At 53.2% G+C, this 11,709-nt stretch overlaps 1 protein-coding gene across 1 annotated transcript; it reads left to right on the forward strand.

The window, feature by feature from the left end:
* The first annotated feature begins 10,522 nt into the window (after positions 1 to 10,522).
* Positions 10,523 to 11,485, forward strand: LOC128901552 (olfactory receptor 14A16-like). The gene has a single exon (XM_054183623.1). It carries the CDS (start codon positions 10,547 to 10,549, stop codon positions 11,483 to 11,485), a length of 939 nt encoding a protein of 312 aa, XP_054039598.1. The 5' UTR covers positions 10,523 to 10,546.
* The last annotated feature ends 224 nt before the right edge of the window (positions 11,486 to 11,709 follow it).

Here is an 11,709-nt window from a genome sequence, read left to right on the forward strand (position 1 = left end):
TAGTGCAGGGGTTTGCAGATGGCAACGTAGCGGTCGTAGGCCATGACGGTGAGAAGACAAAAGTCTGCTGACATCAAGAAGGCAAAGAAAAAGACCTGGGAAACACATCCCATGTAGGAGATGGTCCTGGTGTGCCAGAGGGAGTTGGCCATGGCCTTGGGCAGAGTGGTGGAGATGGCACCCAGGTCGAGGAGGGCGAGGTTGAGGAGGAAGAAGTACATGGGGGTGTGGAGGCGGTGGTCACAGGCTACGGCAGTGATGATGAGGCCATTGCCCAGGAGGGCAGCCAGGTAGATGCCCAGGAAGAGGCAGAAGTGCAAGAGCTGCAGCTCCCGCGTGTCTGCGAATGCCAGGAGGAGGAAGTGGGTGATGGAGCTGCCGTTGGACATATTTTCCCTCTGCACATGGGGGCCTGTCCAAGGAGGAAAAGACAGTGAAGAGTGAGGACAGACAGGTCCGAGTAGAACCTGTTGCACTGGTCACAGTAGAGCCCCCCCAATGACCTCCGTCCGTCCAGGAAGGCGTTTGTGCAGATCCTGGTGTGATGCCTGGTTTGTGCTGGCTGAGGGTGCAATGGGGAGCCCGGGACTCTGCTGTGGGCTGCAGAGGAGTCAGTCGTGCTGTGCAGCAAGAGGGAGAGAGGAACCAGGAGTGATCGCAGGGTAACTCTACCCCTGATATAAAAGAGCTTTTGAGCACTGTCACTCCCAGGTCCCCTGGCTGCAGAACAGAGCTGGGGGGCTTGTTTTGTTTATTTTGCTCCGGTTACCCCTGGCCCACTTGAAGAGTCATGTTTGAAGGTAGAAATCCCTGGCATTTCTGCTACCCTATGAGTGCTATTGTGAGAGTCCTGGGAGGCAATAGGACAGACCCTTAGTGCAGAAGGAGGAGAGCTGGTCTCTCCATCCGTCCTGCTCTCAGCTGCTTTTTGCCAGCCCCGCTTTGGTCTGGAGGATGATCCCACGGAGAGCAGAGGAGTCCAGTTCCAAAGTGCAGATCTCCAAACTCCCCTCCCCAGGGAAGAGCTGTCAGCTTTTGGATGCCCAGAAGATGGGGGGCCCTTTCTGGGAGTTACCTTTATCCCCACCCCATGGACTGCATTGCCTAGACACCCAGAGGATAGAAGAGGCCTTGGGCACCAGGGACACATCTGCATGGCAGGACCTGCAGGGTCAGTTGCTGAGCTGCTGATGAAGCCCCCACCCCAGAGAGACTGAAATCAAAGAAGCAGCAGCAGCAGCAGGGACGGGTGGAGAAGCAAGGAGCAATGCCCCGATGCTTCTGCCAAGGGAAACAAGGCCAGGGGGGGCCAGAGGATGCTCAGGAGAGTCCCTTCTGCTGCAGCTACGGCCACAGATGAGGCAGCTGCTGCCCTGGATCCCACGTCCTTGAGGGCAGAAGCTCACTGGGCAGGGTTAGAGTTGGCACTGGCAGGAGGCAGAGTTCCTCTGAAGCACCGGGACCCTGTTCTGAAGGACAGCCCTGGGCACCCCTGGCTGCACACCCGCCTTCATGCCCCTGCAACCATCCCCAGGAGAAGGCAGCCACCGTGTCCTGTCCCTCTGACGGTGCTGCAGGGAAGCCCTGCTCTGCAGCACACCCTTCTCCTCCTCTACACCAGAGAAAGATCCCACAGGCTGTGGGCTACGACAGCTTTATGAGAACCCTTCAGGATCGGCAGTGGCATTGCCCTGCAGCCTCACACTTACTGTGCAGAGGGCTGGAAAGCTTCCTCCCACAGTGAGCTCTCAGCTCTCCTCCCAGTCACGACTGCCTTCACGCTCTCTCTGCATTGATGGTCCCATCCTCGGTGCCTGCAGGCAGTGCCCTCAGCCCTGCTGCCCATTCCACAGGAGCTGCTCCTGGGCAGAGCTGTCTCTCTGCAGCACTGGTTGCCATGAGCTTCCTCCATCCCAGGAGGTGGGCTCAGCAGAGGAGCAGCCCAAGGCATTTTAATGACCCCTCGGGTGGGTTTGGGCCAGAGTCCCTGAACCGCAGACACTGAGAGGAAGTTGAAGAAACCGCTCAAGATGACAAACTCAGATGTAAACTCTGAGGTTTCTTGAAGTGTTAATGGGTCCCACTGAGGACCATTACCAACAAAGCCTCCCCAGGGGCTCGTTAGAGCAGAAAACTGGAGGCAATAATGACAGGTAGGTAAAGGGAAATTAAAGGTGGCTCTGATGCTGAGCAAATCTGAAGGTGTTACTCCTTCGGTGTCCCATACCTGCACCTCTTTCTTTGAAGGCACCCAATTGTCTTTTTGATTTCACCCCAATATCTCACTACCCTTACTGATATCTCTCCATCCTCCCTGGCTGTTCTGGGAAAGACAAAGCCATGGGCTGGTCCAGCCTCCCCCTGGGTGTCCTCTTGTACCACAGCACTGCCCTTGGAGTGACAGTTTCTTCTGGTCATTTCTGGTCTCAGCCTCCCAATCCAAACTTTGTGGCATCCTTCCTTTCTCCTGCTTTTTTTTCCACCATGAAGAAAAGCTACGGCATCTCTGAAACCACCCTTCAAGCAGTTACAGGTTATGACTGTGATGCTCTGAGCCCCCACTTCACCAGGCTGAAGGAGACCAGGACCCTCAGCCTCCCCTCACGGGGCGTGTGCTTGAGGCCATGAATCCCATATTGGCAGAGCTTCTCTGGACACTCTCCATTCCTCCCCACTTGTCTAGAACAGGAAGCCCCAGTGAGGGGCACACGAGCCCCGAGGTGGCCACTCCAGGTTTCAGTGGAGTGGGATGACAGCTCCCCTGGCGTGGGTGACCCACGCTCCTCCTAATGCAGCGCCCTCCCTACAATATGAACCACCTGTCCCCTACAATACCACCTCCAATATAGGAACACCTGCCTTTGAGGTTTCAAAGATCATTTGGTACCAATAATGCGCTACTTTTTGCAAAAAGAGATACATCTCAATTGTATTGGTTAGCCTTTATGTCTGTTTAGAATCACAGAATCATAGAATGTGTTGGGTTGGAAGGGACCTCTAAAGGCCATCTAGTCCCACCCCCCTGCAGTCAGCAGGGACATCTTCAACTAGATCAGGTTGCTCAGAGCCTCATCAAGCCTGGCCTTGAACACCTCCAGGGATGGGGCCTCCACCCCCTCTCTGGGCAACCTGGGCCAGTGTCTCACCACCCTCATGGTAAATATCTTCTTCCCAATGTCTAATCTCAACCCACCCTGCTCTAGTTTAAAACCATTGCCCCTTGTCCTATGGCTACATGCCCTTGCAAACAGCCCCTCCCCCGCTTTCTTCTAGGCCCCCTTCAGGTACTGGAAGGCTGCTCTCAGGTCTCCTCATAGCCTTCTCTTCTCCAGGCTGAACAAGCCTAACTGTATCAGACTGTCTTCGTAGGAGAGGGGCTCCAGCCCTCAGATCATCTTTGTGGCCTCCTCTGGACCTGCTCCAACAGGTCCATGTCCTTCTTGTGCTGAGGGCTGCAGAGCTGGACACACTACTCCAGGTGGGGTCTCATGAGAGCAGAGGAGAGGGGCAGAATCACCTCTCTGGATCTGCTGGCCACAGTTCTGTTGTTGCAGCCCAGGATGCGATTGGCCTTCTGGGCTGCAGGCTCACGTTGTTGGCTCATGTCCAGCTTTTCATCTACCAGTACCCCCCAGGCTTTTTTCCGCAAGGTACTAGAGATAGATACTCTCTATCACATCATCCCCCAGCCTGTATCGATAACCAGGATTGTCCCGACCCAAGTGTAGGACGTTGCACTTGGTCTTCTTGAACTTCATAAGGTTTGCTCAGGCGCACCTCTCCAGCTGGTCCAGGTTCCTCTGGATGGCATCCTGTCCCTCTGGGCTGTCAACTGCAGCACTCAGCTTGGTGTCATCGGCAAACTTGCTGAGGCTTCAATTGATCCCACTGTCTATGTCATTCACGAAGATATCAAATAGCACTGCTCCCAAGACAGATCCCTGAGGGACACCACTTTTCACCCCTCTGCATCTGGGCATCGAGCCATTGACCACTACTCTCTGGATGCGACCCTCCAGCCAGTTGCTTATCCACCGAACAGTCCTCCCATCAAATCCGTATGGCTCCAACTCAGAGAGAAGGATGTTGTGGGGGACCATGTCAAAGGCCTTGCAGAAGTTCAGACAGAGTATATCCATTGCTCTGCCCTTGTCCACCGATGCAGTCACTCCATTGGAGAAAGCCGCCAGGTTGGTCAGGCAGGACTTGCCCCTGGTGAAGCCATGCTGGCTCTCTCGAATCACCTCCCTGTCCTCCATGTGCCTTAGCATAGCTTCGAGGAGGATTTGTTCCGTGATCTGCCCGGTGCTGTGTAGGCCATCCCATTGTCAACAAAAATGAAATTGTGGCGGTGACACCAGCCATGGAGCCATGGATTAATAGACTGGATCCGTCTGTTTCTTCCAATGTCACTGCCTGCAACTGGAATGAGTGAGGAAAAAATAACCCGTGTCCCAGATTCCCTCATCAACCTTCTCAAGGCCCTGAAGTCCCCTTTGATTGCTCTTGGTCTATGAGTCACAACTTCCTCTCCACCTACAAGAAAGATCAGTAATGGGTAATAGGCTGAGGACTGTATCAAGCGAGGAAGTTTCCTGGTGATGTCCTTCACCCGGGCTCCAGGAAGACAGCAGACTTCTCTATGAGGAGGATCTACCCGGCATATTGGACCCTCTGTTCTCCTCAGGAAGGAGTCACCAACGATGATGACCTTTCATCTTCCTCCTCCTCCCCACCGTTTCTCTTGGGGCTGCCTGGGACTTGCATTCTTTTCCTACATCAGACTTGTGCGCTGAGTCTGCAGCTGAATGTTCACAGCTCCTTTGCACCAATTCCTGCCCGATTCCCCCGCAGACTTGGCTGTAAATAGACAAGGGATTCTTATTAAATCTGAACAGCCAGAAGGAAAAAATGATACCAATGAATTAAAGAAACCCAATGCATTCCTCCACTATATGCCAAGTCCAAGCCTCCAATAAGCTCCACCTTCCTCAAACCATCAACATAAAAGAAATATGTTGGAGAGATTGATAGGAAATTCTAAATATACGCACCATTAGTGAGTTGGCTAAAGAGACAGTGTGGCAGATTAAGTAAACTTTGCCTTATTCTTGGCCAAATTTCCATCCCAGAGCCTTGTCACCCACTCATGTCTCTAGTGATGTCCCTAGAGGCCCACGTTACATTATGTGCTTGTTAAACAAAACTTTTCTTCTCCAGCAAACTCGGGCAAAACTCTTCCTTGGAGACAGTCTCTCCTCAAAGTCCCCTTGCAACCATACGGTGAATTGAGATGCAAGAATAAACTCATTACAGTTCCTTCACGTTAACGAGCTCCCAGGGGAAAGTCACGCAGTGTGGAGGGCCCTGGCAGGAATAAAGAGCCTTGGAGGTTCAGCAGGGTCTGCTGAGGGCTGTGGCTGACAAAGCTGCTTCAGGAAATTGAAGCGTGCCTCCCTGGGGGCTGATTGGAGCAGAAAACCAGAGGCAGTGATTTCAGGGTGACAAAGAAAGGAGGCAGAGACATCCTGTGTGCTGTAGCCCCCTGGATGTGCCCTGCCAAGCCAAGGGGCCCAGTGCTAATCCCCAGCTTGTTGCAATGGGGATGCTTTTGGTCATCACCACATGAGCTTTCCCTCTGCTCACCACCAGGGCCCATACACGCCGAGTGCCTTCCACACTCTTGCCCCTCAGACTCGGCACGACGCAGCTCCCCCTAAGCCTTTGCCTGGACCCTAACCCTAATCGCTCACCTGCAGCTCTCCTCTGTAGCCCTTCCCTGAACACCAACGCCAAAGCTGAAACCCTCACCACATGCCTCACGCCTAAACCCAAACCCAGCTCCCTCGTCCTGTCACCAACTCAGAGATACTTATTGGAGAGGCCAAGACTGGTGGCAGCCTGGGCTGCAGTGATCAGCCCCTGGTGGAATTCATGATCTGAAGGGATATATGCCAGCCGAAAACTATAGTCAAGATCCTATACCTTGGGAAAGGAACTCTCAGCTGTTTTGGTCACTGGTAAATGGGACACGTGTGACCCTCTGGAAGTGCAACAAGGCCACGTGCAAGGTCCTGCACCTGGGTCGGGGCAATCCCCAGTATCAATAGAGACGGATTGATGAATGGAGTGAGACCAACCCTGTAGAGAAGGACTTGGGGATGCTGGTGTGTGAAACATTGGACAAGAGCCGGTAATGTGCACTTGCAGCCCAGAAAGCCAATCATAGCATGGGCTGCATCTACAGAAGCGTGTCCAGCAGCTGGGAGGGATTCCCCCTCTCTACTCCAATCTCATAGGACTTCATCTGGAACACTGTGTCCAGTTCTGTGGGCCCCAGCACAAGAACGACATGGACCTGTTAGAGCAGATCAAGAGAATGATCATCAACAATCATGGGAGGGCTGGAAGACCTCTCCTAAGGAGAAAAGCAGAGAGAGTTGAAGTTGTTGAGTCTGGAAACAAAAAGCTCCAAGGAGACCTTCTTGCAGCCTTTTAATCTATGAGGGAGGCTTATAAGAGAGAGAGAGAGATTTTATCAGGGCCAGTAACGACAGGACAAGGGGCAATGGCTTTACACTGAAAGAGGGTGGATTTAGATTAGACATAGGGAAGAAATTGTTCACAATGAGGGTGGTGGGACACTGGAAAAGGTTGCCCAGAGAAGTTGTGGATTCCCCATCGTTGGAGGTGTTCAGGGTCAGGTAGGGCAGGGCTTTGAGCATCCTGATCGAGTCGCAGATGTCCCTAAAAAACGGGGATTGGCCAAGATGGTCTTTCAAGGTCCCTTCAAACCCAAACCATTCTGGGATACTATGAGTGCAGATGTGGCCACACCAGTGCTGAGTCAAGGGGGACAATAACTCCCCTTGTCTGGATGGCCACGGTCCTTCTAACCCCACATGCAGCTGGCCTTACTGGTGCTTTACCAGAGGCTCACATGGCATCCCTCAAAGTCCCCAGGCCTGGCTCCTCAGACTCACTCCTCACCTCGTCCTCTCCCACTTTGCCCCTTCTCCTAGAAAAACTTGAGGAGGTTTCTGTTGGCCACATCCCCAGGTGTCTCGAGGTCCCTGTGCACTGAAGCTCCAGAACATCAGCATTTAAAGTGCATGTGCAGATGGCTCATGCTGAGTTGTGGTTCCTCTAACAAGACAACTTGAGTAGCTGTAGGACAGCAGAGGTAAGAAAAGGGGTTACTAGTGTAAAGGACGTCATGAGGAAGGTGGAAAGTGCCACTGCCACCATCTCAGAAACACCAAGGGAAGGGCCAACAAGGAAATGGTGAAAAAGAGTTGGCTCTTTGTATGGGAGGGGATGAGGATGATCCAAGAGAAGAACTTGAGGGTGGAAAAGAGTGGAAAAGGGCATGAAAGCTGAATAGAATCATAGAATTGGCTTAGTTGGAAGGGACCTTTCAGATCACCTAGTCCAACCATCAACCTAACTCTGACAAAAACCATCACTAAACCATAGCTCTAAGCACTATGTCTGTCCGTCTTTTAAATACCTCCAGGGATGCTGCCTCAACCGCTTCCCTGGGCAGCCTGTTCCAATGCTTAATAACCCCCTCAGTGTAAAAATTGTTCCTAATATCCTGCCTAAATGTCCCCTCACGCAACGTGAGGCCCTTTCCTCTTGTCCAATTCCCTCTTACTTGGGAGAAGAGACTGATCCCTACCTCTCTACAACCTCCTTTCTGGGAGTCGTAGAGAGTCAGAAGTCTCCCCTCAGCCTCCTTTTCTCCAGGCTAAACAATTCCAACTCCCTCAGCTGCTCCACATAAAACAATTGTCCAGATCCCTCACCAACTCCGTTGCCCTTCTCTGGACCTGCTCCAGCACCTCAATATCTTTTTTGTGGTGAGGGGCCCAAAACTGGACACAGTACTCGAGGTGCGGCCTCACCAGTGCTGAGTACAGGGGGATGATCACTTCCCTACTCCTGTTCACCACACTGTTCCTGATACAGGCCAGGATGCTGTTGGCCTTCTTGGCCACCTGGGCACACTGCTGGCTCATATTCAGCCAGCAGTCGACCAACACCCCCAAGTTCTTTCCTGCAGGGCAGCTCTCCAGCCACTCCTCCCCAGGCTTGCAACGCTGCATGGGGTTGGTGTGACCCAAGTGCAGGACCCGGCACTTGCCTTCTTGAACCTCATGCCATTGGCCTTCGACTATCAATCCGGCCTCTCCAGATCGCTCTGCAATGTGTTCCTACCGTCAAGCAGCTCGACACTCCCACCCAACTTGGTGTCGTCTGCAAACTTACTGAGGGTGCACTCAATCCCCTCGTCCAGATCATTGATAAAGATCTTAAAGTGAACTGGCCCCAATACCAAGCCCCGGGGAACAAGCATCAGGGTGACCTTCTGCACACAAACAGCTGACCAAATGGAGCTTGAGTCCAAGGGCAGCTGGGGAAATGCTGGGATTTGGCCAACAGAAATGTCTTGAAGTCTTTCAAGGAGAAGTGTCCAGTCCTGCATCCCGGGGAAGAATAACCCCAATGCAGCAGGACAGGCTGGGACCTGATGTGCTGAGCAGGGACCCTGCGGAGACGGGGCTGGGCACCCTGAGGGACGCCTCATGAGCCAGTGGTGCACGCTCACTATGAACAAGGCCGGCTGTCTAAGGGCTGCAGGACGAGGAGCGTGTGTCCCCCTGGCAACTTGAGTCACCTTCCCCTTTGACTCAGCACTGCTGTGGCCCAACGCACACAGCTGTGTCCCAGCGTGCGGCTCCCCATTTTGGAGAAGTGGAGAGGACCTGGAGAGTGTCCAGAGGAGGTCTGCCACGATGGCCTTTAGGGCCCAGTGCACGTGCGCTTGGTGGAGAGGCTGAGGGACCTGGGCTTCTCTGGCCCTGTGGCAGGGAGGCTCTGGGCACTATTGGAATAGCCTGAACCTGGTTGAGGGTTTTTTCAGAGACAATGGATCTTTTCTTTGGTGGGAAACAGCAGGAGAAAGAAAAAATGCAACAAAGGGCAGCTTGGGAGGTGGAGACTGGACACCAGGAGAAAGAAATGCCACTGCAAGGACAGCGCTGTGCTGCAACAGATCACCCAGAGGGAGTCGGGATCAGCCCAAGGCGTTGTGTTTCAAGAACAGCCAAGGACGATGGAGAGAGATGAGCAAAGGCAGTGAGATGCTGAGGGGAGAGCAACACGGGGAAGCAGGGGGGATGTCTGCAGCCTGCAGGGGAAGAGGAGCAGATGTGGGACACCATAGCACAGTCTGTGGTGGAGACGATCAAGGCAGTTGGCAAGGATGAAATCCCCCAACAGTGCTTATGTCTTTGTCCTCTTGGCTGTGGCTGTTGTCTGTGCCACCAAGGCTACCAGAAGACACCTTATCCCTAAAGCACTAGGGCCTTAGCGCCTCCTCTTCCCCACCCGGGAGCCGTCATTCTGTCTTTTTGCCCTTGGCATTGCACGTCCTCCCATCACAATGCCCCAGGAAGAGCCCTGAGCTGTGCTTGTGGGGCAGGATCTCCCTTCCCAGGGGCTGGAGGCCAGGGCTTGGCCCTTTGCCTTCCTCTCACACATTCAGCATTAGCCAGCGTCAGAGACACCTCTCCATTGCCTTTGCCTACCTGCCCTCACCGCCTCCAGTTTTCCCTTGAACAAGCCCCCAGGAGCCTTTGGCATTAATGGCCCTCAGTGGGACCCATTAACGCTCCAAGAAACTTTGGAGTTTGCAGCTGACGTTGACTTCTGGAGAGGTTTCATCAGCCTCCCCTGTGTCTGAGCTTCATGGACTCAGCACCAAAACCACCAGAGAGGGCGTTAAAATGCCTTGTGCTGGTCCTCTGCCACTAAACTGGTCCAGGCTCCTGGGATGGAGGAAACTCATGGCAAAGAGCTCCTCTGCAAAGCGGGAGAGGAGACGAGCAGGCAGAGAGAGGTTAAAGGCAGCTGGGAGTGGGAGGACACTGAGAGCTCACAGAGAGAGAAATCTTCACAGCCCTCGACACGGTAAGTCTCTGGGTACAGGGCAATGCCGCTGCAGTTCCTGCAGGGATCTCCTAAAGCTCTCATAGCCCAAAACCTATGGGATCTCTCTCCTGTGTAGCGCAGGAGGACATGCCCAAGATCAGAGATTCTCTGCTCCACCATCAGACAGAGTAGACATTTCACAGGGACTTTTCCAGAAGCACCTCAAGGCAAGCGCTACCTGGGAGTTGTCCTGGTTTCAGCTGGGAGAGAGTTCATTTTCCTCCTAGAAGCTGCTGTGTTTTGGATTTAGTATGAGACTAATGATGATGAGACATTTTGGTTGAGTTGTTGCTAAGTAGTGTGTATGTTAAGTCAAGGACTTTTTCAGTTTCCCGTAGAAAACGAGAGGGAGCAGAGGCAGGACAAGCTGGGCATAGGAATATTCCATACCACAGACGTCATGCTCAGTATAGAAATGGGGGTTGGCTGGGCAGCAGGAATCCGTGTTTGGGTTTGGAAGGCAGGCAATGGGAAGAGATTTGCTCAGAGCTGTCCTGACTTGTGAGTGTGCTTTCCTCCTTTGGCAGTACCTCGGGAACAAAGGGATCCGATGTCCAACGGCAGCTCCATCACCCACTTCCTCCTCCTGGCATTCGCAGACACGCGGGAGCTGCAGCTCTTGCACTTCTGCCTCTTCCTGGGCATCTACCTGGCTGCCCTCCTGGGCAATGGCCTCATCATCACTGCCGTAGCCTGTGACCACCGCCTCCACACCCCCATGTACTTCTTCCTCCTCAACCTCGCCCTCCTCGACCTGGGTGCCATCTCCACCACTCTGCCCAAGGCCATGGCCAATTCCCTCTGGAACACCAGGGCCATCTCTTACACTGGATGTGTTGCACAGCTCTTTCTATTTCTCACCTTGATGTCAGCAGAGTTTTATCTTCTGACAGTCATGGTCTATGACCGCTACGTGGCCATCTGCAAACCCCTGCGCTATGGGTCCCTCCTGGGCAGCAGAGCTTGTGTCCACATGGCAGCAGCTGCCTGGGGCAGTGGCTTTCTCTATGCTCTCCTGCACACAGCTAATACATTTTCAATACCTCTCTGCCAAGGCAATGGCCTAAACCAATTCATTTGTGAAATCGCCCAGATCCTCAAGCTCTCCTGCTCAGACTCAGACTACCTCAAGGAAGTTGGGCTTATTCTACTCAGTGCCTGTTTAGTCTTTGCATGTTTTGTTTTCATTGTGCTGTCCTATGTGCAGATCTTCAGGGCTGTGCTGAGGATGCCCTCGCAGCAGGGACAGCACAAAGCCTTTTCCACGTGCCTCCCTCACCTGGCCGTGGTCTCCTTATTTGTCAGCACTGGCATATTTGCCCACCTGAAGCCCCCCTCCATCTCCTCTCCATTTCTAGACCTAGTGGTGTCACTGCTGTACTCGGTGGTGCCTCCAGCAGTGAACCCCCTCATCTACAGCCTGAGGAACCAGGAGCTCAAGGGTGCCCTGAGGAAACAGACCCAATGGATCCTGCACCATCAACAGTAATTTTCTTCCCCTTTCATTCATAGTGTTCAAATCACGTTTCAGAGAAATTTCTGCTTTTTTTTTTTCCTGATAATCATACTTAGAGGTAATTGCTTGGGATCATAGCACTTCTCTTCAGGCTCTTTCCTGTTGTGTCTCATCCTTGAAGAACCATGTGTCACCTCTTTCCTCCCTAAGAGCATCTCTGCAATAAAAGGGGATCTCCTGAGTGTGGTGCCTGATGG

The sequence above is a fragment of the Rissa tridactyla genome, chromosome 26 (assembly GCF_028500815.1).
Source record: "Rissa tridactyla isolate bRisTri1 chromosome 26, bRisTri1.patW.cur.20221130, whole genome shotgun sequence".
Taxonomy (NCBI): Eukaryota; Metazoa; Chordata; class Aves; order Charadriiformes; family Laridae; genus Rissa; species Rissa tridactyla.

Coding starts and splice junctions, on each gene's coding strand:
- LOC128901552 (XM_054183623.1), top strand. CDS start 10,547: ATGTCCAACGGCAGCTCCATCACCCACTTCCTCCTCCTGGCATTCGCA.